The sequence below is a fragment of the Sesamum indicum genome, linkage group LG9 (genome assembly GCF_000512975.1).
Source record: "Sesamum indicum cultivar Zhongzhi No. 13 linkage group LG9, S_indicum_v1.0, whole genome shotgun sequence".
In the NCBI taxonomy this organism is placed as follows: Eukaryota; Viridiplantae; Streptophyta; class Magnoliopsida; order Lamiales; family Pedaliaceae; genus Sesamum; species Sesamum indicum.
Window position 1 is genome coordinate 6832313 of NC_026153.1, and position 27896 is coordinate 6860208.

Consider the following 27896-nt stretch of genomic DNA (forward strand, 5'->3'; position numbering starts at 1 on the left):
GCTTGAGCATTGTTAGCAGCATTTGCAGCAGCAAGAAGCTGGGCACAATTATCTCCATTGATATCAAAGTCATCCTCTAATTCACATTCACCAGCTAAAAGTGGGCGGAGAAGTAATGGAGCCATACAAGCAGCAACTGCTGATGGAGTCATCCGATTCTCAGAAGCATGAGAGGAAATTGTGTGCATCATCTTAAGAATTCTACAAACAAGGAACAGGGAAGAAATGAGATTGCAACAGATGACACATGTTATGAAAGATAAAATCCATAATGAAGCTCATGTCTCATTGCAGAAGATTCCTTCTATGCTCCATTGTTTGCATATTGACCTTGTTAGTGAACATAAGAGCCAAAGATGCAACTATCTTATCAACCTTCCATAATTGTCTAGGGATTTATCTCTGATCTAACTGTTGCTTTCTGATCAGGGATTATGTGAGACTCTAATCAATATAGTTTGGTTGGACTTGCAATGAAGAGTTCTCAGGTAATGTTATCACCTCACTCCAGTCTCTCCTTTTATTTTCACCATCCACTGCATTTACCACTTGGATGCCACTACATTTTATCATATTAACACCTAACCAGTAATGTAGCTTTTTATGTTCACAATATTGTAGAACTGGAATATTTTAAGAAAGCATTAGACAACGGCTTCAATCGCTTGAAACAACACAACCTCAAATTCATGTGTGTGACTGCAACCTAAAGTATAGAATCTCCTCTAATATGATTATATAAAGTGAATATCATTGGCAATCAACCAAAGAAAATGGTTAACACATCAAATACCTAATGTTCCAAGAGAAGAGAGAAATGTGCCACATAGCTATTAGATATATATATTCGATGATGAGCGATGCATGTAAGCACAACAGCTTCTCATACCGCTGTAACAGGCGTCTGTTGGGTTCAGGAAATGCTTCCTGTATGGCAGAGCGCATTGCATTCAGACGAGCTTCCTTACGGTCAATTTCTTCTCAAGATAGCAACAAAGAAACCAAGTTATCAGAACACCAGTAAACCACAGCCAATCATAACAAGATAAACACAAGGGCTTGATAATCTGGCACAAACATCTGGAGCAAATTATGTAACAGAAACTTACTGTAGGCTTCCAACAATGCCGTGCAACAGGATGCAGGAACAGGCGATGAAGGTAGCTCCCGAAGAACATGCTGAAGGAGAGGTAACTCCCGTAATTATCAGTTTAAATTAAACCAGAACAGAACAGAAGAACACAGTACCAAGATGGTAATCGAACCTTAACACAGTCGCCAATAACATGAGCGTCCTCATCAGGATTGAATTCAGTCTTGCCTACAATCAAGTAACTTTTAAAATGTTCATACTTTGTAGTGTATAATTTGATATTCAATTTGGCATGACAGTACAAATGCAGAATAGGAGAGTATGTAAAGGAAACAACAGCCGAGTCGTTCTTTGATATAGCACACATAAAATGCCAAAGTCTTCTGCTCTTCATCTTTCTCACCGAGTAAGATAACAATGAGAAAGGCAATCAAAATAAATCAGCAAGCATGTTTTCGTTTATCTATGAACAATCAAGAATTCTACAAATTGATTTACCATAAACTTTACATATCAAAACAGAATAATGGAGTACAAATAATTAACCTACACCTGAATCACAATCAGCCAAAGTACAAGAGAATGCAGTCATAGCAGCAAGGGAAAAAATAATGTCCTCAAGCACCTGGACTAGAGCAAACAAACCTTGTTCATATTCTTGAACTCTTCGCTCCACTTCCTCAACATCTGCAGATTGCCGCAGAATCCCTTCTACTTTAATTCCTGTTATACATAATAATTATACTCAGAATATACAGTGAAGAGAGGAAAGGAAATAGCTGGGTCACAATATGGACGCAAATGCAGCGGACTAATATAGATTAGGTTATTCATTTGTTCTCAAAACCAAAGTCATAATTGTAGGATGTAGGGAATCTAATATTTTTTTAGGTTGATTAGAAGGAGCAGAATAAATAACAGGTATATATGATATGAGAGACATAGAGGGCCTCAAATAAATTTGATATTCAATTCAAGATAGCTTCACAATCCCATCCAATATTATTTCAGATGGGTGCATTGCTGGCAATTCCAAATTGCAAAACGAAAAAACTTACCATACTTCTCAAGAAACCGAAGTGCCTTCTCTAGGAAGGATGGGCCTCCATCTATATCTTCTAGGGCAAGCAAAATTGGGCGTCCAACAACCAAAGACTTCACTGGACGCTTATCCCTCCCTGAATCAAAAGGTATTCCATCAGGATTTGTGCATGTAAAAGATCAGCTAATCAGAAGAATTATGGTTGATATAGAAAGTTCCAAAACAGTATTTATAGAAGAACATTGAAGAAAGTATCAGTGGATACAAACATTGATGGAAAGACCCCTCAATAGTATCATTAGTGTCGCTTCTAAATATCCCATTGTGGCCCATCACAAGAGCAGCATTTGGCGCTTGTGCAAGAGCATGTTCAAGGGCTGTCTTCCACTCATACAAGTCCTCAGATGTTTCCGCCTGAAGTTTAGAAACAGAAAAGGAAGACCAACTTATTCCTATAAGCAAAGTACAGGACAACCACAAAGAGAAGGTGTCGTACAAAGTGACACAGGAAAATATAGGAATGAACATCTGATCTTTCAGGCACCTTAAGAGTAAATGCTCGTCCATCGCGTCCATCGGGAAACAGAACAGTTAGTAGCTTCTTATCTTCTCTAACAACAACACTGAACATAGGGAGACATCATAACAATGCAGGAGAAACACAGAAGTAGCTGAAGAGACATAGAAATGATTCATTTATACCTCCCTGAATTATTTAAATCAATGCCGCCCAAAGTCAAATTTACTTCACCGCCACGCTGCGGAAGTGCACTCTACACAGACAGAAGTTTCTTGAGATTACAGGTGAAGATAATATGAAATTGGAGACTGAGCGAATAAGGTAATATGAAACTGCTCAAAAAGAGCTGCATATCTCAGTGATATAACAAGTAAGCATCTCGCTGAATTAACTTTACTGCACAGCACATCAGAGAATGGAGAAACAAAGGCTGCGAATGGAACTAACAGGGTCATTCTTGAAGAAAACCAAAGAAGTACGTGTAAGGATAAACCATCTTTTCTTCCAAGACTTCCACCCTAACCCTGCAAGAAGTTTAGTGGTTAATGGATACCTGACACAAACAAGAATGTCCTAATTTAACATTGGTGACATCATTTATTGAGTGTACCACATCTCATATGCACACAGAATAAACTCACTTCTTCATCTGAGCATTAACAGAGTGATGCTTCTTGTCAAGTGTATCTTTTGATTTTTTGCGCTTCATTTGACACAGAATGGATAGAACAGCTATTGTTAAAACAGACCACTATTTTAGATCTACCGACATGCAAGAAGTAGACATTCGAAATTATCCCATCTCTTCTTGGGAAGGGTAAAGAGTATCTGACACCAGAAAATGGCAAGAAGTTGCTCTGGCTGCTCAAAACCTATATTTTCTGCAGCTACTACTAACACCCAATATTTCAACCACGATCAGCCTACTAGCCATTATGTAAATGTCAAAACCCTCACCAGCACCATAAAATGCTTGCTTAATGCAATTTCAGTTTAAGGAGCAGTTTTCTATCCGTGCCATGAGATAATAGTTAGCCTCTTCAAGATCCTACAGTTGGCCACAAGCACAAGACAAACATGAACAGCTTCAGATTCAAACTTGTAAGCGGCATTACTAAACCCCGATTTCTTGTTCGAGGAAAGAAAAAGAATGAGAATAGTCTTCTTTTTCTGAAACAAAAAATGCTGTACTGTATCCAATACTTTCTAGTAAGAAATTACCACAACAGGGACTTTCACCCTTACTAGTGAATGCCAGCAATAAGCAGATTTTGGGAAGAATAAAAGTATACAAAAACTCCCCTTGCCCCATTTGGTGGACCCTATTTTCAGTTTTCTAGGGAAACATGACTTGAGAGGGATGAAGCAGTAGTGGAGGGACATCATACCATCTGACACGTACTTTCTTACCTTCCACAAATTGGGCAGAAAGGACATCAATCACTGAAAGGAATAAAATCACCTCAACTGAAGTATGCAATCAAAAGAATTATAACGATAGATAATAACTAACATCATTTTCTCACTCTTCCTTCTAAGTCCTTAATAAACTGAGAACAGAATGTCCTAGATAAACTGAGAACAGAAAAGGAAATGAAAAGCAGATAAGTTTAGGTTCCCTCAAACTCCATGAGACCATCATCAAGTTCCTTGCAAGAGCATACAAGAGTCTAAGCTATAGTGCGGTAATAACAGAGGTGGTGCAGCATTGAATGAAGAATCCATAAACAACCTCATAAAGTCAGACTGAGTTCATTAGTTAGCTTGAAACAACAGCCTCAGAAGTTGATTCGTGAAAAATCAACACAAACTCGAAGAAGAGTATATTTGGATCTGATCTGAGACCTACTTGTTATTTCCGCATGCATAGTAGATGCAATGCTGAATTAGTCAATATAATATACCACAATAACTAACACATAAATTAAATCAAAAGATTTCACATACGTACAGTCATTAAACCACAATACAATCAAGCCCTAATGAGGCACAATTGCGTATGATGTAGCGAATTGCAATATAAAGATTATATCACTGTACTAAAATGTCTATGCTACTTAAACCAGAGCAATTTCTCACTCAATAATAAGTCATCACAAGCAAGTGTGACACAATATACAGTACATGATAGGTAACATTAGCAAATTGTTCAAATTTTAAGACTATCTTCTTCACAAGTCTGAAAGCACTAACCTTTTGAAGATATGAGTAGATGCCCGCTCTTGAATATCTACAAATCATTCAGAACCGGAAATCGTTAAAACAGCAACAACCCATAACGTGGAAAGATGAAGAAACCAAGAATTCACCAATGACAACAAACTACAACAATCCCTGGTTCAGTCTAAATAGAAGAAAAACGGGAAAGTTTTGAACTCAGTGAGAAATTTCCAACCCAACATTGACACTTACTTGACTAAATTTGAAAGAAAAACGCCCACCAATTGCATCACTCTTCCCACTCACACGCCAAAATTTAAAAAAAAACAAATTCCCAAAAGAGAAAAAAGCAGAAACAGACGTTAAACCATTACCGTATTAGAGTTCCCAATACGAGGGCGTTCAAATGCGGCAAGAGAAGCCGACATTTCCCCTTTTTTCCCCTCTTCAGAGCAGAGTTCACATCTCAACTGGGATCAACGCCGGGTCGACCCGGATCCAACTCAGACAAAAGAATCGGCAAAGATCTACAGAATGGAGATGGATGAACAACCCAGAACGGGAATTTTTCTCTTTTCTCTTTTCAAACTTTTCAAACAAAAAAATGGATAGATGGAGCAACAGCAGCAACCAACCAGAGCTGCCTTTTTCACAAACCTTTCTCTTTCTTGTTTGTGTGTGTTTATGTGTTGTAATTCAGACTACATAGTCGTGGTGGAGAAGTAATAATACTACAGTACAGTAATTTCGTTCTTAGTATTACTCTATTGGTTGCTTTTTACCTACTTCTTGGCCGTGACTGACGCTACAGAATTCACTGTCTGAAATCTACCGCTGTCATTTCTTTTCCTTTTTTACCTTGGAGTCAACTTAGCTCTTCGAGTAATCTCCAGGGGTTCTTATTACTATTTTGAAAAGTATTGGGTCATTTATAGTAATATATAGAAAAAAGTTATATCAGTGTTTCTAAATTAGTTGTGAATTTATGAATTCTCAAAGATTACAAAAATGTGTAGTGTTCTAAAGTCTAAAGTAATGATTTCTTGCATTTATTTTTTTGTGAGTCTTAAGTTTATAAATTGTTACATATTACATATTACAAGAAAATACTTATGTTCAAATTTGATTCTACTTTTATTAATTAACTACATTTTTAGGAAAAATTTAAATATACATATATATTCCCTCTCGGAGGCTCTAATATTAAAAATCATTGAATTATATTGATTATTTTTAATAATATAATAATTAATATTTCTGGTAAAAGTGATTTTGACTCTTATCTTTATTTTTTATCAATTTTGAAAATTAATATAGAAACAATTGTGATCATAATCTATCATATTTATTTTTTTATTTAATACTAATAATATTGATACTAGTCATTTGACTATTTTTTGGGTGAAATGGGGTGTTGATGTGGTTAAAATTAATATAAATATTAGTATAAATATGCAGCAGAAAAATGTGATGGAATTTGAAAAGGTAGGTAAAATTTGATTAGGGATTGTGTAGAGCCAAAACAAAAAGAGGGAATTGTTTGATTTGAAGGGGATGGAATAGAATAGGATAGTGCCAAATTAGACCACAGTCAAAAGGAATGTACAAGCTATTAAAGCATGGCTCCACTACCTAAATGTTGTTTATTGTGCAATAAGAGTTGTACGTGAAGATGGTTGAGGTTAGGAACTTTGGGAATTATTACTCACTCATTAAAGAAGTGAAGTGTGAGTGGTCCAACTATGCAATGTGACATTGCCAGCTCATTTTTCAGAATTCCAACCTATTATTTTTTTCCTTTTTCTATGCCTTGTCATATATTTAAGTCCCACCCCACCCCACCTCGCTCTGATTTTCTTTTTATTGGAAAAATAGTATTTTTAATTTCATAAATTAGGTTTATTTTGCTTTTAATCTCACAATTTTTAAAAATTAGTATTTTTATCCACATTTAATGTTTTATCTATAATTTAACGATTTAGGTTATGTGCCCAGCACGTGAGTGTTAAGTATTTATGGCTGGGGGGAGATTGGAGGAAGGGGGGGGGGGGAATATAACTAGGTATATTTGAAGCAGGGGAAAAAAAATCTTAAAAAAATTAGGGTAATTTTCTTTTTTTATCACAAAAATCAAATCATACCCTTCTCATATTTTTGTAAATAGAAGCAATACAAAAAAAGAGTATTTTCAACAAGTGAATTAAGTAGACCAAGTGGAGTATTTATATTCTACTGTGGATAGAAAGGTCAACTTTCCCTCTTGTAAAAAACACTTAACAACCACGTGTTAGGCACGTGGGCTACACCATTAAATTGTATATGAAAAAAGTGGATGAGAACCAAAAGTACTAATTGCTTTCAAGTTACGAGACTAAAAATGTTAATCCTATAATGAATCAGAAGTGAAACTAGCTTAATTTATTAGACAAAAAATATTATTTCCTCCCTTTTGTTTCTTTTACTATCCACTAGGTCACTCTCTCTTAATAATCCTATTTGAGAAAACTTGCACTTTTAGTCTCATATAATAGATGGTGTTATAGTTTTGGTCCCACAATTTTACAATCTAGCATATTTGGTCCCATAGACTAAAAAGTTATAGTATTTGAGCAAAAAAAAAAATGATATAATTTTTTATCCTATTGGACCAAATGTACTAAAAATTTATATCTAATGAAAGAAAAAAATGGTACGACTTTTTATCTTATTCGACCAAATGTGTTAAATTTATAAACTATGGAATCAAAACTGCAATACCTTCTACTGTACAAGACAAAACATATTATTTTTCCTTCTATTTAGGTAAATAATAATTTTACCCTTTAAAAAATAATGTATTTTACATAAATTTTAAAAGAACTGTCAAATATAGGGTATTAAACGGGTATTTTCTAAATATTAAGACCCAAAAAGATAATAGGCCTGTTATTGCAAGATTTTATTTTAATTTTGTGAGTTTTGACAATAACATAAAATTCAGAAAATAATTGATATGTTTTAAGTTTTGGGCCAACTTAATCTTACTATTATGTCCGATTAGCCCAAATTGCAAGTGAAAATTGGGCCCATGGGACTAGTGATGACACCACACGTCTCTAATGGACTTCTTTGGATCAAATAGAAGGCCCTATCAATATCGGGGGGGTTAGTTTTTGTTGTTCTCGTTTTTTTATTTATTTATTTCTTTCTTTTTTGGTGGATTTATTTTATAAAATAATTATTTAAATATTCAATAGAATTGCACTTAGTATGGTTTAGAGCCATTTTTTTTTTCTTATTTTCATCATAAGAGGATATTGGGTGAATTTATAAGCTTTTCAAAATATTTTATAAGACGTGCAAAAGGAGCATATTTTCTTTATTTTTTTAAAAGGTTATAAATCAAATAATAAGATGTTATATATATATATATAATTATTTAGAAAATTGTCACTAATTTTAAATTTTAATATTTTTTTTAATTTTGATCATATTACTTATAAAACTGATATTACTAGGAGTTTTATAAGATGTATGAAGTTATATGATATATACTGGAGTCCAATAACACTATAATGGTCAAAAAGTCTTCGTAAAAATCATAAGTTTATCTTAAAACTAACCTGTAAAATAGAGATTAGCAATACGATGTTTAAGTTAATAATTTTGATCACTAGAAGAGAATTAGGATAGACTGTCTTAATATGAAAATGGGAGTTAGAATAAGCTTGTGGAAGCACAAAATGAGCAAGGAGTGCAAATTTTTTATGTTTGTTGACAGAAAAAGAGTGTGAATGTTAAATAACTAACAAAAGAATCAAAATGGGATTTGGACTTATTCTGACAAAGTTATGTTTATTTGATTTGTCACTGCCCAATCAATTTGAAAACATGGGAGGTGATAGTTAACTACTTGATTCGCCAATTTCACTGATGTAGGGGGGTTAGTTGGAAACCTTTTTAAGGTGATGTGCCTTGTGACATGAAGAATCTATATGGTGTATCATTCTTGCTGTTCTTCGAGCGATCTTGCTGAATACGATCTAATTTTCGGCTCTATCATGTTAGTTTAAGTGTGGAAAATATGTATTTGACACCTTTAGCTTTGATCTGCAAAGGTGGGCCTGTTGAGCTGATTAGTGAGACTTATACCTTTGCTTTAGGATTTTGGAATAAAACTGACAAAAACGTCGTTATTATAAAATACTTTAAATGAGCTTAACCAAACAGTCTCTAAGTCAACAAGCCAAATTTTTTTATGTATGTTGCACATCATTAATGTAAATTAATATAAAATATTACTATATAGTGCGCTCCAATATTTGCATATAATTTATTAATTGAAAGAAATACAAACTAAAGGGGATCACTCATGTAATTTATCTTCTTTTAGGATATTATATATATATATATATATATATTAAAAATAAAATTAATTAGGTAGAGAAAAGACGATTATAAGTAAAATCAAAAAAGAAACAAGTAATTATATTACATTTGCTAACTATAGTTTATTTATACAAATCATTTATGATTTTTAAAAATTACATAAACCATCAATCACAGTAAAAAGTAAGGGTAATTTGTATAATAATATTGACATTTTTAGAAGGTGTATACGTGATTTTCAAAAAATAAACTTTATTTATGTAAATAATGTTAATTTTTGTTATAGGTGTATGTAAAATTCTCCAAAAAATGGGAACAATTTGTGTAGGCATACCATAGATTGCGATGTGGTGTATAATTACATTATCATCCTCTAAAGTTTAGTGTAATTACACATAAACTCCGATGATTTGAAAAATTATATCTAATACCCCTAAAATTTGCCCCCATCTAACAAATAAGTTCATTTATTAGTCAAAATTCACCTAATTTGCTGACATTAATAAAAAAATAAATAAAAATTAATATTTATCTCAATTGATTTATTACTGACTTATTGCAGGTCAAATATTTTTTTTCTACTAAACTACCCTTATACCCTTATAATGTTGAAGATACACTTCCTTATATGCATTAATGCGTGAAGACGTATGGGGATAATTTAGTCATTAAGATATTTATTTGACCTGCAATAAAACAGTAATAAGTCAATCAAATGTAAATATAGATTTTTTTTCCCATTATTTTTGTTAATATCAATAAATTCAGTGAATTTTGATTAAAATGGGAATTATTTGTTAGACGAAAGTAAATTTCAGGAGTGCTAAATATAATTTTTCAAAGCACAATGGGTTTACGTATAATTACACCAAATTTAAGAAGGAGAGAGCGTAATTATCCCTAAATATAATTATATAAAAAAAAGGGGGGTAAAGATTTTGATGAGGTACGTTTGTTGTTGATGTACGTACGTTCGGGCATGCAAAAAATCAACCAGCCAATCCCAAAACTGTAGTTTGTTGCCGGACTTCTCTCCCAACCTTGTCTTTGTTGTCCGGAAGAGAGACGCACACCGCCATATCTTCTTCCTTCTTCCACCCAAATTCATAGTAAATTTAGGAACATCGATCTTTCTCTCTCTCTTCCCCCTCTCCTCAAATCTCTCCCCTGCAATCATTCCTCTCTCTCTCCTCCAACATCTCCCTCTCTCTCTCTCTCTGCCCCCATGCATGGTTTTCTTTCCCTCTAATTAACACCAATCTCAAGAAACACAAAAGAGTTTCTTCCTAAGCTCTTCCCCCGGGTGGCCGCGCCAACGCTTCCACCCGCCTCTCTCTGTCGCCCGCGTGCGCTAACACTGCTATATACTCTGTTTTTCTCAAGCAATTCATCGAATACCATGGGTGGCTGCTGCTCCACGGAAAACCCTGAGGACACCCCACCAGATGCCGCCGCCACCGGCGCCTCAGGTGACTCCGTAAAGGCAACGTACACCATCGGGAAGGAGCTGGGGCGAGGGCAGTTCGGCGTGACGTATCTCTGCACGCACAAGCAAACCGGGGAACAGTTTGCGTGCAAGACGATCGCGAAGAGGAAGCTGGCGAACAAAGAAGACATAGAAGACGTGCGGAGGGAGGTACAGATCATGCACCACTTGACGGGGCAGCCTAACATAGTGGAGCTGAAGGGGGCGTTTGAGGACAAGCACTCGGTGCATCTGGTGATGGAGCTGTGCGCCGGCGGGGAGCTTTTCGATCGGATCATTGCCAAGGGGCATTACACGGAACGCGCCGCCGCATCGCTGCTGAGGACGATCGTGCAGATTGTGCATACGTGTCACTCCATGGGGGTCATTCACAGGGATCTTAAGCCCGAGAATTTCTTGCTGTTGAATAAGGAGGAGAGTGCGCCGCTTAAGGCCACCGATTTCGGGCTTTCCGTCTTCTATAAAGATGGTACGTTTCCTAATTTCTCTCTCCCATGTCTGCATGGATTCTATGAGATATCAGTGGTGGGGACGTCGGTGCCAACTTTTTGCAAAAAATTAATTACAGTTTGGTCATTTAATGAAGATGATTCCCATTTTCCTCCCTCAGATTCAAATATATAATAGTTTGTATGTGTATTTGATAAAGAACACCTGAACATCTATTGCCAAATGGATCTCTTATTTCTTACACAATCAAACTATTAGCATAACAAGTATATCTTACCTGCCATGTGATTAGTCATTTTTTATATACATTAATTATAAAAAGTATATTACACTTGTGGTATAATTGATTTTAGTAATTGAACCTATGGATACCACCTAAATACATAAGAAAAGATCATATATATTGCATGTTTACATGAAATGCAATACGAAGTGCAATATTGATTTGTAATAAAGACATGTGATCAGTTGGGGGTGAATGTCTTAAAATCCTTCCATTTTATATTCTTCCTATCCATTAGCCACCCATTTATACATACATATATATATACGTTGCGAATATTCTGGCAGGAGAAATTTTTAAAGACATTGTGGGGAGTGCATATTATATTGCTCCTGAAGTCTTGAAGAGAAAGTACGGACCTGAGGTAGACATTTGGAGTATCGGTGTCATGCTCTACATTCTTCTTTCTGGTGTTCCACCTTTCTGGGCAGGTGCAATACATTTCTTGCAATTCTTGGTTTTTCCTTATGATTTCTCATTTATGATGGAAATGACGTGGGCATATTCATGTTGCAGAGTCGGAGACTGGCATATTCAATGCTATTTTGCGTGGACATCTTGATTTCACAAGTGACCCGTGGCCCTCCATCTCGCCTGGAGCGAAGGACCTTGTCAGGAAGATGCTGAATTCAGACCCCAAGCAGAGGCTGAGTGCATTCCAAGTGCTAAGTATGTATATTCTATTTGATCGTTCAAAAACTCATAAGTTTTAGGTTGCCAGGTCATGTATATACTTCTGGAGCTACTATGGTGTTTCATAACATCATTGGCTTCGTGATCGTCTACAACAACATTGTTGTTAAGAGTATCATGTTTCTCGTTGCTAGATCATCCGTGGATCAAGGAGGACGGAGAGGCACCTGATGTGCCCCTTGATAATGCTGTGCTGAACAGGCTCAAGCAGTTCAGAGCTATGAATAAGTTTAAGAAAGTTGCACTAAGGGTAGGTATTTTATTCATCAGTTTGGACTTCTTTCTGCAACTTGATTTAATCATGTATAACATGATTAACAGCCAGCCATTTCACATGCAACTATGTGGCTAATTGTTAAATTCTTTAAAACACAAGGTTATTGCTGGCTGCCTGTCAGAAGAGGAAATCATAGGACTGAAAGAAATGTTCAAAAGCATGGACTCCGATGGTAATGGTACAATTACGCTTGAGGAGCTAAGGCAAGGATTGGCCAAGCAAGGAACGAAGCTATCTGAATATGAAGTGAAACAGTTGATGGAAGCTGTAAGTTCCCAGATCAACACATTATAAGAGCATCACACAAGATATAATCTTGTATATCTACATGTTAATCACTACCATACTTGTGTTCATGAAAATCAGGCTGATGCTGATGGAAATGGCACTATCGACTATGAAGAGTTCATCACGGCAACAATGCATATGAACAGAATGGACAGAGAAGAGCATCTTTACACAGCTTTCCAGTATTTCGACAAAGACAATAGCGGGTAATTATACTTAGGATGACAGTTATCACATTATTGTAACATTATGACTGTTATCAGAAAATTTCTGTTCCTTGTGATTCAATGAAGCCCTTAATACTTGCATTTTTTCTTCTAATCAGATACATAACTATAGAAGAACTAGAGCAGGCTCTAAGAGAATTTGGCATGGGCGACGGGAAGGACATAAAGGAGATTGTCAGTGAAGTTGATACTGATAACGTAAGCAAAGATATCCAACACACAAATATCCATTTCCATAAGCTTTCATCATTCTTATATAGAATTCACAACCTTAACATCCCTCATTTATGTATCTTCAACAAAATATACTGTTACACATGTTTACTTAGCAAGTAAATTCTTGAAATATGTGCAGGATGGCCGGATCAACTACGACGAATTTGCAGCAATGATGAAGAAAGGAAACCCCGAAATAGTAGCAAACACCAAGAAAAGAAGAAGTGGTGTCTTCGTTTAATAGTTTCCAAAAGGCCAACATAAGGAGAAGATGAACTTTGTTCTTTATGTACTATATAGGACCTCAATTTCTTCATTGAGGCAACGCCAAATGTTCTGCAGATCCCAGAGATATTAATGTGATAGGCTTTAAGCATAAATCCTGTAGCTTTATCTATAAAAAAAAAAAGAAAACGATCTTGCATTTTAACTAATGTTTCTCAAGTGCTAAAATTTGAAGAGAAAATGTCTGGGGCTTCTTCTAGTTGCTTCTAATGAGCATGTGATTTGAAGGGTTATTAGATTGGTCATATTAGTTCCCATTTGTAATCAATGAAGTCAACAGTCTTTAACTTCCAAAAATAATTTAGAGATAGATACAGCTGCATTTGATGTTTTGTACCGAACCCCATATGGCAGAAGTAGCAATATTTTCTTTTCTGTTTTTGACAATGTCTTATCAACATTATGCGTTGTTCGTCGGGCAAATTATATGCAATTTTCCTTATTGTCTACTTTTCAGCTTCACACCAATACGTGTCAGCTATATATATATAATTATATACATTTATGTTACGTTTTTTGGGTTAAACCATGTTGGCCATAATGTGTATAAAGTGCTCTTCAACTAGGGTTGCCTGCATATCAAGATAGTTTTTGGGCAACTTTAAGCTCGAATCTTGACCCAGTAAGAGGAAAAAGCACACAACTTCTGCAGCCCTATATACCTAAAGGAATTCTTTTTACATGAGTAGTCGCAAGAAGCCAGGATTGTTCTACAGCCAAACTGAAAAACATAATGAGCCTAGAAGCTGAAATTTGGCTGATCAGCTGCCAAATCGCAGTTATTTGAGAGTTAAAAACAGCAAAGTCTGAATTGAGGCTCATTGTCTTCGGTTTAATAATATCATATAATTATGAAGACAATATACATAAATGGAGCGAACACATGGAACATCTAAGCATATTACAGCAATTAGATTCAAACTGAGCTAACAATCATTCAACACGAGACATTCTCTGCGACTCAGAATTCTGTTTAAAAATAAGGCAATTCATAGTTACATTAAATAAATCTTAACTAGAAGAAGAAAAAATAGGAAGAGCAAAAACCCAGCTCGCATTAGTTCCTCAAATTACCATCAATCCAACAATTCACATCTTTACACCACCACAACATCTATTCAAATAGAACTTCTTTTTCAAGAGCAACAGCAATTATTTTCAATAATCTTGTAGTTTTACAGACTCAAAGTTCACTACTTATCTCTGGAAGCAGGAGTACCGATCCCGTACTTCTCCTGAAGCTTCTGTATCTCGTCTTCCTTCTTCTTCTGATCAAATTTTTTGCTCATCTTCGCCTGCTGGTAGTACAAAACAATCAAATACCGGTTCGCCACGTTGAACCCCGACAGGTGGTCGACGGCAGTCTTGGCGTCGTAGATATCCTCGTACACCACGAAGGCGGTGCCGCGAGTATCCTTGTTCGTCCCGATGCGGATCTGCCTTATGGCGCCGTACTTCCCGAATATGTCGTACATTTCCTCACTCGTTATATTGAACGGTAAATTGCGCACGTAGAGAACGCGGTTCACCTCCGGCGGAAGGCGAGTATTGCCTTTGCGGAGACTGATTGCGGCCATTGCCGGGGAATTTTGCTAGGTTTTGTCTAGGACTTAAAAGTTTATGTTCGGCTATTTGGGGATTTGATTATATTGCCGGTACATGGCGGTTGAAAGTAGCGACATAAGAAACGTGCTAGCTGGGGAAACCCGTTTCCTTATTGATTTTTATTTATTATTATTTTTCTTTTGAGAGTTTCATTTCGGGATAATTACATTGCTTCCCCCAGAAGTTCGGACTAAATAGATCTAATTTTTTTATAGTTTAAAAAATTATATTTAATATTTCTAAAATTTACTTCAATTTAACAAATAAATTTATCTGTCAATCAAAATTCACTAAATTTATTTATATTAACAAAAAAAGTTGAATGAAAATCGATATTTACCATTGATTAACTTATTGCAAGTCTAATAAATCTTTTCTAACCGAACTACATTTATAAAGGTAAACATACACATCTTCACAAGTATTAACGTGCGAAGATGTATAAGGATAGTTCGGTCATAAAAATATTGTATTTGACCTGCAATAAGTTAGTAATAAGTCAATCACGGGTTAAATGAATTTTCATTCATTTTTTTTATTAATATCAACAAATTTAGTTAATTTTGACTAATAAATAAATTTATTTGTTATACGTAAACAAACCTTATAAATATTACATATAATTTTTCAAATCACAATAAATTTATGTATAATTACATTAAAAATTATCAGAAGAAAACGAAGTAGCTATTGGCACCTTCTTTTTCCCCTCTTAATTTATCATAGTGTCGAGATCAAATAAATTATACAAGTATTTCAAAAATACCCATAGACTGCGTATTAACCATTTAAATCTAAATTTAGGGTATCAATTTTTTCAAGCCCGATAAATTATCAAATCCAATTAATTAAAGAGGTCAAACCCAATTAAAGTGTACTTAACTAGCCCAAGATGCGCAATCCCCAAAAGCCGAAATACCACATCTAATTCGGTTGAAACTTGGTGGCGGACCTAAGCAAATCCAGATCTACCTGCAGCCCAACCAACTCAACCGACACATCAGCACTACTTTTATCTATTTATAGGGAAGTTTACAATTTCCTATGGTTATTAATTTCTTACAAAATTATTGATATATTCAATAGAATTTTGAACATTTCAATGTATTACAAAATGTAACTGATTGCTTGTATTTTGGCCTTGCAATTCCCACCTAGACACCTCCATGAAAATCGAATGGTCTGAAATCAGACCACACATTTCTCAACCCATTTCCCCTTTAAATTCCACGAGTTTGGAGGGTTCTAAATTTGTGCACTTCTCCTGCAGTTGAACCCCCCCACCCCACCCCCTCTGATTAATCCTTCACTAGTTTTTTCTCCTTCCATGGAAAACTTGAGGGGGGTAAGTCCAGGATGAATAACAAATCTCCCTGCAGATTTTCCTTTTCTTTTTTTCTAAAAAAATGTGAAAAAAAAAAGATGAGCGTTCTTGATTATTGTTTATTCTTGTTATCGTTTATATGCGTATACGCAAATTTTATGCTGATAAATGCATTAGTCGACGTGCTTCTCGACCAAGGGGATGTCGACTAATGTATGCATATATTTTTTTGAGAAATGCTACGACCTCTGCATTGTTTTTATCATTTCGTGTCGTTTATTTGTTATGCTGAAAAATGCATTAGTCAGCGTGCTTTTCGACCAAGGGGATGCTGACTAATGCACGTATACTTGAACGGAAAAAAAAAAAAGAAAGAAATGCATTGTTCATATTTCAATTTCACATCATCGACCAAGGGGATGTCGACTAATGTATGCATATATTTTTTTGAGAAATGCTACGACCTCTGCATTGTTTTTATCATTTCGTGTCGTTTATTTGTTATGCTGAAAAATGCATTAGTCAGCGTGCTTTTCGACCAAGGGGATGCTGACTAATGCACGTATACTTGAACGGAAAAAAAAAAAAGAAAGAAATGCATTGTTCATATTTCAATTTCACATCATAATTGAAATACATATAATATTGATTGATGTTTTCATGTTTAGAAAAATGGGATGTCTGTGCCTGAGTTCGGCGGGTGGGATGGGAAGAGTGAAACCAATTACTCGGTGGTATTCTCACAGGCGCGCGCTAACAAGAAGAAGCACAAGAGTGAGCTGCCCACTCGCAATAGCCATGGGAATGAGTTTGAGCTACTCCCGCAAGATCGTGACGACGTTGAGGCTTTTTCGGCTACGGTAAGAAGACCGCATCCCTATATATTTTGATGGACTTTATTTTCTGCAATTTCATGATCATCATCATATGTGTATGTAAATACTGATGGCGTTGTCATGACCTATATCTCATTGGTTGAAATTCGCAGCATATGGATCATGACATGTGAGACCATGATGGTTTTGTGTATAAATACGTGTACTCGTATGTGTGTACATATACAGTATTTATGTATATATGTCTGGAATTTAATTTTTTATACTCTTATAATTTAATATTGAAAATGAGCAAATTATTCCCGTACAAAAAATAAATAGCAATTTATCCCCTATGTTTTAAAAAATAAAGCAATTTACCTCCCTGCCTAAGGAGTTACAATGCTTCATTTGTAAAATATAAGGGGTAAATTACTATATTTTTAAAAATACAGAAAGATAAATTGTTATTTTATTTTTTATAAAGAAACTATTTGCCAATTTTTCATAACACAATGGCGTAGATTTACCCCATTCCCTCCACATATAAACTATAATTTTTCTCTTAATCTTATCACTTATTAATTCTCTATGCACAGAAAAATCAAATGTCTGTACCTCAATTTGGTGGATGGGATGGAAAGGCTCAGAACGAAACCAATTACTCGGTAGTGTTCACACACGCCCGTGCTCACAAGAAGAAGCACAAGAGCGAACTGCCCCCTCGCAATAGCCTTGGGAATGAATTCGAGTTCCCCACCCTACACCCCAACGAGGGTGTCGTTTTTTCAACTATGGTAAAATCCTAAAATCTAACCTTTTTTATTTTCAAAATGACATTATGATCCCTGCATTGTCATCATATGCATATGTAAATGGTGTGGCATTCGTCATGATCCATATCCCCTTGGTCCAAATTTGAAGCACGTGGATCATGACATGCGACAGCATGGTCGTGTTGTGTGTGAATATATGTATATGTATATTCATATGTGTTGGATTTTAACTAGGGTTAATTACACTCTCACCCTATTTGAGAATACGAAATTATACTTTTTCTTATAAAAGTTATACTTACATTCTCTCTAAATTTAATGTTTACACATGATTCCCTTTCGTTAGGATTTGGACAAAAAATGTTAATTTTAGTTAAAAAAAAATACATAAATTTTTTATTTTACCCCTCTTTTAATATTTTTATATAATAATTTTGTACTTTTAAGGGGAAAAAAATGTAATGATGTTAACATCACTTTTATAAGTACAAAAATATACTTCAGAATGTTAAATAAATGATAAAATAAAAAATTTATATAATTTATTTTGCTAATTCTGTATTCTTCGTCCAAAACCTAACGAAAGAGGGTTAGGTGTAAATTGAGAGTTTTGAAAGAGGCGTAACTGTAATTTTAAAATTTCCTTAGAGAAAAATAAAATTCGCAAGTTCTGGTGCAATTAACCCTTTTAATTATATATACTATTGTAATATTTGAAGATGGGAAGGAAGTTTGGTACCTTTGGTACCCTTTCAACTTTCGTTCTCACTATTTGTAAGTAGTAATTATTTTCATTTATGTAATTTTTATTCTTTCCTTCTCTATTTCATTCCCATTTTTTTTATATAATTTCTCTTTTAAAACTATTTTATTTTCTATTTTATATTTCAAATTAAATAAATATCTATAATGAAATATTTAGTAAAAAAATTAATTATTTGTAATTTTAAATATTTTTTCACACGTACCGCTAGTATGAATTATTAGCATTATATTATTATAATTCAATAATCAATTTTGAATGCTATGGAACTTAATAATCCTATGTACTAAAAAATAAATAAATTATGAAAGTTATTTCAAATATAGCCCTTGAATAGAAGGGGAAGAAAGTATAGTCATTTGAGACAAAAAACGAAAAGAAACTTAATCTAATTTAAGGATTTTTTTTCTATTTTCTTTTTTTTTTCCATTTTCGTCCTCTATTATTATTATTATTTTAAATTTTTAAATGTTACTTCTTCTTTCATGAGAGGGGTAATTGATAAGAAGAGAAAAAATAAGATGAACAGCGTCGAAAAAAGAGGTAACGATGGTGATGAGAGGGAGGGAGTGGAGAGACGAGGGGAGGAGTTAAAATCTACGTGGATGGAGGGGAGAGAGAGTTGATTTAAAATTTCACACAATTTATTATTTAGAGGAATTAATTAAAATAACATTCACATTTCTAAAGTTTTTTAGGCACTAAAATTTAATTATGGATACATACAAAAATTTCAACATTACAAAATTACCCTTTTAAATATATACAATTACCAGAGCACCCAAGAAAGAATAACCATTCAATAAACCCCTAATATTTGATCATAACTTTCATTTGGACATTTTAGTGGAGGAAACTTAAAAAGGGTATTCTTGTAATCATAAAAAATAGAGAGGTGCATTTGATAATTTAATTATTTTAAATGGAAATCAGTTAACTATTTAATATTCTGTATCACACCCCTCCAAATACAGACTGTATTTTTTTGTCTTAATCTTATTAATAATTTTTCACAGAAAAATGACTATGAAAGCCCAGTTCAAAACCATACTAAACAATTCATTTTCATTAAAAAAATAACTCAATAAAAATATATATTTAATATCTCTAACACATATTTTTGCTGCATCGCTCATCTGATTCTATGGTATTTGGCCGTGCAGCCGAAAAAGAAGAAGGAGAAGAAGACGAAGACATGGTTTAGTTGTTTTGCTACGTACTGATCCGATTACGTCGTCGCATTTTTTCACAATTAAAAGCATTTTTTGTGTATTTTTCGACCCAATATCGACATCGTCCATAGTAAGTCGTATTAGTAGACTACTCGAAAGTATAGTAAGTCAAATGCTAAGATTTTTGGAGTAAATAAATTCCCTATTTATTGAATTTTAGTGGCTAGTGGACATTTCCAGGGCCGGTATTAATGCATTTTTCCCTATTATTGTTGTTGTTTTGTTTGATTTTCAAATTCCCCTATTTTAATTTCAATGTCTCATTTTCAATATGTGATAGGAGTTTTTTTGAGTGGTTGTTCATAAACGGATGGTTTTGAATTTTTAATATTTATTGTAAAGTTTGTGTTACTTTAGTTGATGTTATATTTTTCAAAAACAAAATATTCATTCCAAACAATAAACCTATACTTCTTGAAATCCCCCCAAAAAAATTAAGACCTTTGATTTTTTGTCCCACTTCACAAACACATTAATACGGGTGTTTGCAATAATTCAATTTTGAATAAATTATATTGATAATTTTTAAAATTGGATCAAATTATGCAAATATTCTTATTTTCTGTAAAATTATAACTGCACTTCTTGAGGGTTATTAATGTAATATTTTTTAAGGGGTACTTGTGTAAATTTAGCTATAAATAGGGGGTGTAGCTGTACAATTATAATATCAGACAATGTAATTGTAATTTTACAAAAATACAGAGGATGTTTGTGTATTTTAACATAATTTTGGGGTGTTAATGTAATTTCTCCTTTAACTTAAGTAGTTATCAATGTTTTCTTTTCTAAACAAGTGGAAATAATACTTTTTGTTCACAATATATACTTTTGAACTATTTAGTTTAATTTTAATTTAAGCTAATAATTAAAAGCTCCACCTCACCAACCTTTTCAGCTTATCGATAAACTGTAAAAACTAACGATTTTTTTTTTCTTTTTGTCCCCTCAAACACACCAACTTCATTTTTTTCACTCTTCACTTTTACTTTCAAACATACGCAACTTCTGCTACAACTAAACTTTAATATTTTTCCTGACTTATTCTCAAAAACTATTACAAACACCCGCTCAAGTGAAGAAAAATCCTACAGGGGCGACCTGAGAACACACGAAATTCTTACAATAATTAACTTATTCAGAAACGATGTTCGTCTGGTCTCATGACGCCCCTATTGGACATCTTCACCAAATGTTGAATTTCTTACACCAAAGTTTTGTGGGCAATATGTAAAATGAGTTTTTGCAATATATATAGAAATCCCAATCTTGGGATTGGTACTTGTACTACACTACGACAACTTGGTACTTTGCTCAAATGTACATCATTTCTTGGAAATCTGTACTTCTCACTTGTACAGCCTTTGTACTCATGGCTCAACTTCCCCTCATGTACTATCATAGAGAAAGTTCAAAGTGAAATATTAATTTAAATTATTTTCCTTAATTTCGAAAATAAAGTTTCAATATTTTTTTAAAAGAAATTAATAATAATTTTTAAATATAAACAAATTAAGCATATTTTCTCGAAATAAAACGTGACTTTTTTGTTTATTTATTTTGATATTATATACCTTTTGTGAGCACCAAATTTAAATTTCTCATTTTTCCGGAACATTCTAAAACAAAAAAATTATTATTTTTAAAAGTAGTATTTCATTTAAGTGCTTATTTGACTCTTTCACTCTCTACCACTATTATTGAGTATAAAAAAATATAATTAATTCAAAATTAAAAAAACTCGACAATACAATCTAGAAAACGGACATGGGACGGTGCATACATCGTTCACGTGATTTTGATATATTTGCAGGGTTGGAGAATAGGGCATAATGAAAAATGGGGTGGAGTTGAGTTACAACTTAGAACAAACCTAGTATCATTTTGACCAACCTCAAAAAACTAATGTACATTCCTTTGATCTTATGCTAAGTGTGAATTCATTGAACCTGCACATGCACCGTCCCTTATCACATCTACATTTCAGATTTCTTATTTATTCCTCCTCCTATCTTGTCAACTATAAGGCTCTTTTTTTTTTTTTTAAATTAAAATAATCACATACTCCAGACATACAATCATGTACGTGCGTTGCATATTGATTACAAATGTGGAGTTTGATTGGTTTATAATTAAGTTCTGAGACCTCGTCTTTTTTAGCAAAATGCATTTTCAAGACAAAACAGTAAGGCTTATATGAAGTCGTAACAAACGATAATTTGCTATGCTGTTTGGTATCGTATGTGGGAACAAGCTCATGCACCCATCGCAACGCTTTCGTCTGGAAGACTGGTGAGGTTGTCACACATTTTACATCGACTACACAAGCGGAAATTTGGATGACTTATAAATTTCGAGACTTCCTCTGTATCGACTTCTCATATTTGTTGCAAACACTGGGTTTGAATTGCCCATAAAGTGCAAGACCTCCTCTCCACATCCCGCATTTATTACAAACCAATAGTTTGAGTGGGTTACGGTGAAGTACCTTTTCGAAAGAAAATTGTGAAACTCATCCGAGTTCAATACATACAATACCTTGCACAACAGGACAACGACTATATTACAATTTTTACTTGTATAGAATATACATCAATTTCCTTCCCAAATTAAATTTCCCATGTAGTTCTAGCTAACCGTGTCGAAAATTGGAATATTCTTTTTTTTTTTAAATTTTTAAAGGGTATGTTAAAATTATTCATTTTGTCAATCAAACTCAAAATTTCAAGACATGGAACCTTAATGAAAATCATATATATAAATATATATGATTTAAAGTTGCAATAATGCTAAAGTTAGTTATTTGTTGCATCCACACACATTAAAATAAATAATAATAATAATGAATAGAGACATATGGAGTGTGAAAGTGGTCACTCCATGGACAAAAACAACACAACATTGGAATTAAATTATAGCATGATAGAAATATGAAAATTGATGTGATGTTGCTTTATGAGACAGTGCTACCAAAGATAAGCTATATACTTATAAGTGATTCATGTATGAAAGCAACCATAGAGAATATTCTTCAATCTTCCATCATTAAAAAAAAAAAAATACTTTTCAAAATACAATAAAAAAATATCCCACATGATTAAAATATTAATATAATTAAAATAAAATTCATTTTCAGTCTAACCCTTTATTTAAATTGATATTTTATTTAATATATAGTAAATATTATATATATGACTTATGTACAAAAATTAAAATATTATTTTTCTATACTTTATTGTTCCTTAATGTGGGGAGGTGGGCTAAAAAAATAAATTAAAGAAAAAGGTAAGTTGGGAAAAATAAATGATGCCCACATGAGCAAGAATCCAATGGGATTTGATTGAATTAGATAAGATTTTTTCCCAATGGAGAAATTGTTATATGATATAAAAATTTATGTGCAAGTATGTCTACTTCTTTAGAGGAAATGTTTGTACATACATTGAATCCACACATTATTGAGGACATTTGATAGTTAATTTTGGCCTATGTGTGACATGCATGAACTTTTCCTTACCTAAAATAAACATATGTGATCACATTTTTCTTTTCAAGAGTGATTTTTATTCTTTTTATTATGTAAAACATGTTTGTTTTAAACCTCGTTCGATTTTAATTTCTCTCTCTTTTTGTCTTTAAAAAAAGGATGATATTTATAATGGGTATTGATACTCGAAAACTTATTAGAGGTGCTCCGATTCTTATATGATACCGCATGAGGTTAATTTTAAGGAATAATTATATCTACACTTTCTGATTTATGGTCTATTTACATTCATATCTTTTAAAAAGTTAAACATAGGTCTACTAGAAATATCGACATCATTTGCTCAAATCATCCTTTAATTTTGAAAAATTACACCCTACAAACGTCAACATTATTACACTTTGACTTTGGTGGTTGTTGTGCGAGATTTTGTCATAAAAAGGCGTGCTGTTAGGAAGAGAGAACCTTGAACTTATCAACCAGCTAACTTCGTGGTTTGTGATCGATGTAAGACGTGTGCCTATATCAATACATTAATGGCCCAAATATTTTTTGGATGCTTAAAATTATTGAGAGAAAGATGGTAGAAATTAAATTTGCATAATTACCAAATTTAATGACTTTTGGCACCAATTACTTTATTGGGACAGTGATTGGTGGGGGCAATTTGGTTTGTTTTTGTCCCTTAGACACGTTAGAAAAAGCCATGCCCACCATAAATTTGATGCTTTTCCAAGGTGTCCAATTTGGGAGGCCATTCTAGATATACACATCAACCCCAAACATTATCTGTTACAAATACTAATTTATTATATTTTGTCAAAAAAAAATATTAATTTATTATTTATTATTTTCTTTAATAATTTTAACTTTTAAATAAGATAATTATTGAGCATAATAAGTTTGAATTTTGAGTTTGAATTTTATTACAACTGATTTATTAAATAAGTCAATTTTACGTGTAACTGTGTAAGTTTTCACAAAAATAAATAAATACCATATGCACTCATCACGAGAAATATGATTTATTGTTATGTCTAATTATTGTGGTTAAAAAGCTTTACAATGACTATTAGGCGATGTTTCTACTTTCAAGACTGAAAATTAAGCCATAGCTCAAAATTCTGAAAAGTATTTCGATTATAATTAAAATTATGATAAATATTAATTAATTACGACCAATACTTAAGTTTTTACATTGATTAGTATAAAGTATTGATTCATTATAATTTTTAAACCATAAAAATTTATAATATATGGAATTTTTTTTATGCCGAGAGGAAAAGTGTTAAAAATACTAATATTAAATTATTTTTATTTTTAATAATTTGAATTTTTTAATCGAACACGAAATTATGAATCCATTAGCATAGTCGATTTAATTAAAAACAATGACTTATTTTACGAGATAATTTTATCTCTAAATTCTTCTCTCAAATTCAAATCCCATCAATTCAAATATAACCTTAGATTATATAAGTAAATTATATATGCATCCCTGTGCTTTATAAAATTATAAATACTACCTCGGGAATACACCTGTAATTTATATTATTACCATACCCGAGACCAAAGAGGCTTACAAGTACCCCTCAAAGAAATTAGAGTGATCCATTTAAGAGGATATTTTTATAAATTCATAAAAAATATAAGACGTTTGCGTAATTAAATTTTATTCTAGGGACTATTAATGTAATTTATCCTAAATGAGATGATTGGCCACTTGTAGTGGTAAAAGAGTCCGTTGACTGACCAGCCAGAAGTCCGCGTGGACCGGCGGTTGGTGACAGTCTCGCCTCTCCTAACTTGAGCTTCGAGAAAAGTTAGGAGAAACTCCACTCCACCTCCACAAACTAATAATGTTTTTATGGTAAATTATAATTATCTTTTATAGATCTAATATAATTATAAATATTTTTTATTTAATTTAAAAAATTATAAAATATTCTTCTGATTTCGACGTTCATGTAACAACAAGCTCATTTCGTTAGGTTTTCATTCAACTTTTATGATAAACTTTCCAAAATGACCATTTGAATTATAAATTATAATTTTATATATTTTTTATAATTTTATAAAATATTTTTATGAACTAATATTCTCAAAATATTATTTAATGTACTCAATCTAAGATTTTTTCTTATATTTTTTTAAGAAAAATTTTACTAAGGGTAAAATAGTAATTTGAATGAAATTTTTTATAATTTTCAAGCAATAATAGAAAATATCACGTGGCCGCTTAGTTTTCAAACTAACCACTTAATAGCCACGTGTTAAGCAGATAGATTTGTACGTTAAACAGAAAAACATTATGGGACTAAAAGTGTTATTTTCGTGAAGTTACAAAATTAAAATTAAAAAACCCGTACAAGTTATAAAATGGAAAATGTTATTTTCCCTTTTAAAATTTCACATTTTAGGACTTAATACTTCATGTAATATATAGATATGCAATATGGTCTAATATTTTTTAAATAATCCTCCAATTAATTTCTCAATTTTTATCGCCTAGCCTAATGTATTCATAAATTTCCAACTTTAGATGGTTGAAAAAGTTCAATATATTAAAATAATTATGTAAAAACGCGTGGATTGTATGTTAATAATTCAAGTCAGCCAATAAGTTAATATATATGTGTGTGTGTGTGTGTTAGCTAGGGACGGTGTATAGATAATTTGAAGTAATAATAGAGATAAATTATTGATGGATTTTAAAATTAAATGTGCAAGGATTATAGATTCATGATCTAAGCTTGAATATAATAATGCAGGCATTTAAGGTTTAATTTGGATAAATCTAAATGTTTATATATAATAAATTATTAAATTAAATGAATTTGTTGATATATTATCAATAGGATATGATTCTTTCTTTCTTTTTTTTTTTTAATTATAAGAATGAAATAATCTAATTCGGAACCTCATAACACTATTGTTAAATATTTAACAAAAATATTATATATATTTGATGTGTGTGATTTTAGTATGAGTTCAAAACTATTGGATCTTGATGTTGGATTTGAGTTAATTGTGTGAGAGCTCTCGAGAAAGAGGACCTGCAAAATAAAGAGTTAACACTTTGATGCTTGAGTTAGTCCCAAATTTAAAAATAGACGAATATATAGATGAATTATGACGAGAAATTATGATAAAAGTGAGAATTTCATATGTAAGAGCACGAAATTAGAGTAATAGAAAAGCAGCAAGAAGAGTTCTAGAACCTGGGGGAGGGGGCTGTTGGTACTCCCTGTATTTATAGAAGGAGGGTCCTTCTGTGGCAAGAACTCGAGGAGGCGTACCTGGTGAAGAGGATCCGAACATTAGGCAGAAAAGAAGGGATTTGGGGATAAGGCTCATCCTTATCCGTTTCTTTAGCAACAAGTTTTTGGAGGAAGCAGACTCCTTCCTCGTGCGGACTACTATCCGATGAGGAGTCCCCTCAAGCTGCAGAGTCCAACTTCTTGGGGGCACTTTACTTCTTTTGATTTGGCTTGGAGGCTTCCGGATTAGGCCTCTTTCTTGGACCATATTCGACAAAGTAGGCTCCCCTCCTGGGCTGAACTTTGGTGTTGGCCCTCCCTACAGGTCGAACTGAATTGTAAAAGGTCTCTTTCTTGGGTTAAGCATGGTGATTGGGGCGAGCTGTCTCTCTCTTGGGTTGGTGGTCCTATATTTGGGCTTAGCACTTTTTCTTGGGTCAATCTCTTTTGTACCATACCCATCATTTGGATCTTGATGTTCGATCTGGGTTAATTGAGTGAGAACTCTAAAAAAAGGAGGACCTGCAAAATAAAGGGTTAGCACTCCAATACTTAAGTTAGTCCCGAATTTAAAAATAGATGAATATTAAATGAATTATGATAAAAAATTATGATAAAAGTGAGAATTCTGTCTATTAATTATGCAGGACTATTATTTTCACAAAATAAAAAGTATTAGTTACGCAACACTTGGTCACCAATAATATTTCCTCTTTTTATTTTTTTAATAATAAAATTGTGAAACATGTGCTGACAATTTAATTTGTTTTAAATTTTTTTAGCCACAACAACTCTTTATTATGGTAAAGAAATTAAAGAAAGTTTTTACAAGATACATTTCGGAAATATTAGATTTGGTGTTTAATATATTGGGTGATTAAATAATTACATATATTTATTTTTTATAAATATAATACTAATAATAATATAAGAAAGAAAGTCAACCTCCACTCACAATTGGTGGTTTATGACACGGCATCATAAAATTTTAAACTATCAATTATATTCTTAAATGTTTATATCAATATAATTATTTATTTTTAAATTATACATGTTGTGTTTTAATTGTCAATGTACTATTATGTTTATCTTAAACTTTTAGCTATATTTATCTTTTAATCGTATATTGATTTTATTTTTAAAATATACGTTATATCTATTCATTATATACACACAAGTACTGTATACGATGATAACCAATATATATGAGCACCAAGTCAATATATATATATATATATATATATAT

The 27896-nt window shown here is 32.8% G+C and overlaps 4 protein-coding genes across 4 annotated transcripts in view; 2 read left to right on the forward strand and 2 right to left on the reverse strand.

The window, feature by feature from the left end:
- LOC105170930 (rho GTPase-activating protein 7-like) overlaps positions 1 to 5498 on the reverse strand; it is a gene marked incomplete in the record, with an annotated part of 12594 nt that extends 7096 nt beyond the window's left edge. Inside the window, 12 exon segments of the mRNA XM_011091870.2 lie at positions 1 to 201; positions 890 to 977; positions 1110 to 1179; positions 1266 to 1321; positions 1739 to 1816; positions 2152 to 2271; positions 2405 to 2549; positions 2680 to 2758; positions 2838 to 2908; positions 3103 to 3179; positions 4849 to 4885; positions 5190 to 5498. Coding sequence (XP_011090172.2) covers positions 1 to 201; positions 890 to 977; positions 1110 to 1179; positions 1266 to 1321; positions 1739 to 1816; positions 2152 to 2271; positions 2405 to 2549; positions 2680 to 2758; positions 2838 to 2908; positions 3103 to 3179; positions 4849 to 4885; positions 5190 to 5243 — 1076 coding nt within the window.
- On the forward strand, positions 10583 to 13512 carry LOC105171144 (calcium-dependent protein kinase 17). The gene is made up of 8 exons (XM_011092171.2): positions 10583 to 11138; positions 11690 to 11833; positions 11919 to 12071; positions 12230 to 12345; positions 12472 to 12639; positions 12739 to 12866; positions 12986 to 13085; positions 13243 to 13512. The coding sequence occupies exons 1-8, from the start codon at positions 10583 to 10585 to the stop codon at positions 13342 to 13344; spliced, it is 1467 nt and encodes a 488-aa protein (XP_011090473.1). The 3' UTR covers positions 13345 to 13512.
- LOC105170932 (splicing factor 3B subunit 6-like protein) lies at positions 14311 to 15024 on the reverse strand. Its single transcript, XM_011091871.2, has one exon. It carries the CDS (start codon positions 14963 to 14965, stop codon positions 14582 to 14584), a length of 384 nt encoding a protein of 127 aa, XP_011090173.1. The 5' UTR covers positions 14966 to 15024; the 3' UTR covers positions 14311 to 14581.
- LOC105170933 lies at positions 16235 to 20117 on the forward strand. Its single transcript, XM_011091872.2, has 4 exons — positions 16235 to 16338; positions 16986 to 17177; positions 17732 to 17929; positions 19835 to 20117. The coding sequence occupies exons 1-4, from the start codon at positions 16321 to 16323 to the stop codon at positions 19892 to 19894; spliced, it is 468 nt and encodes a 155-aa protein (XP_011090174.1). The 5' UTR covers positions 16235 to 16320; the 3' UTR covers positions 19895 to 20117.

Coding starts and splice junctions, on each gene's coding strand:
- LOC105170933 (XM_011091872.2), top strand. Junction 17,178..17,731: donor TTGAGGCTTTTTCGGCTACG/GTAAGAAGACCG, acceptor CTCTATGCACAG/AAAAATCAAATGTCTGTACC. Junction 17,930..19,834: donor GTGTCGTTTTTTCAACTATG/GTAAAATCCTAA, acceptor TTGGCCGTGCAG/CCGAAAAAGAAGAAGGAGAA.
- LOC105171144 (XM_011092171.2), top strand. CDS start 10,583: ATGGGTGGCTGCTGCTCCACGGAAAACCCTGAGGACACCCCACCAGAT. Junction 11,139..11,689: donor TTCCGTCTTCTATAAAGATG/GTACGTTTCCTA, acceptor ATATTCTGGCAG/GAGAAATTTTTAAAGACATT. Junction 13,086..13,242: donor GTGAAGTTGATACTGATAAC/GTAAGCAAAGAT, acceptor AAATATGTGCAG/GATGGCCGGATCAACTACGA.
- LOC105170932 (XM_011091871.2), bottom strand. CDS start 14,965: ATGGCCGCAATCAGTCTCCGCAAAGGCAATACTCGCCTTCCGCCGGAG.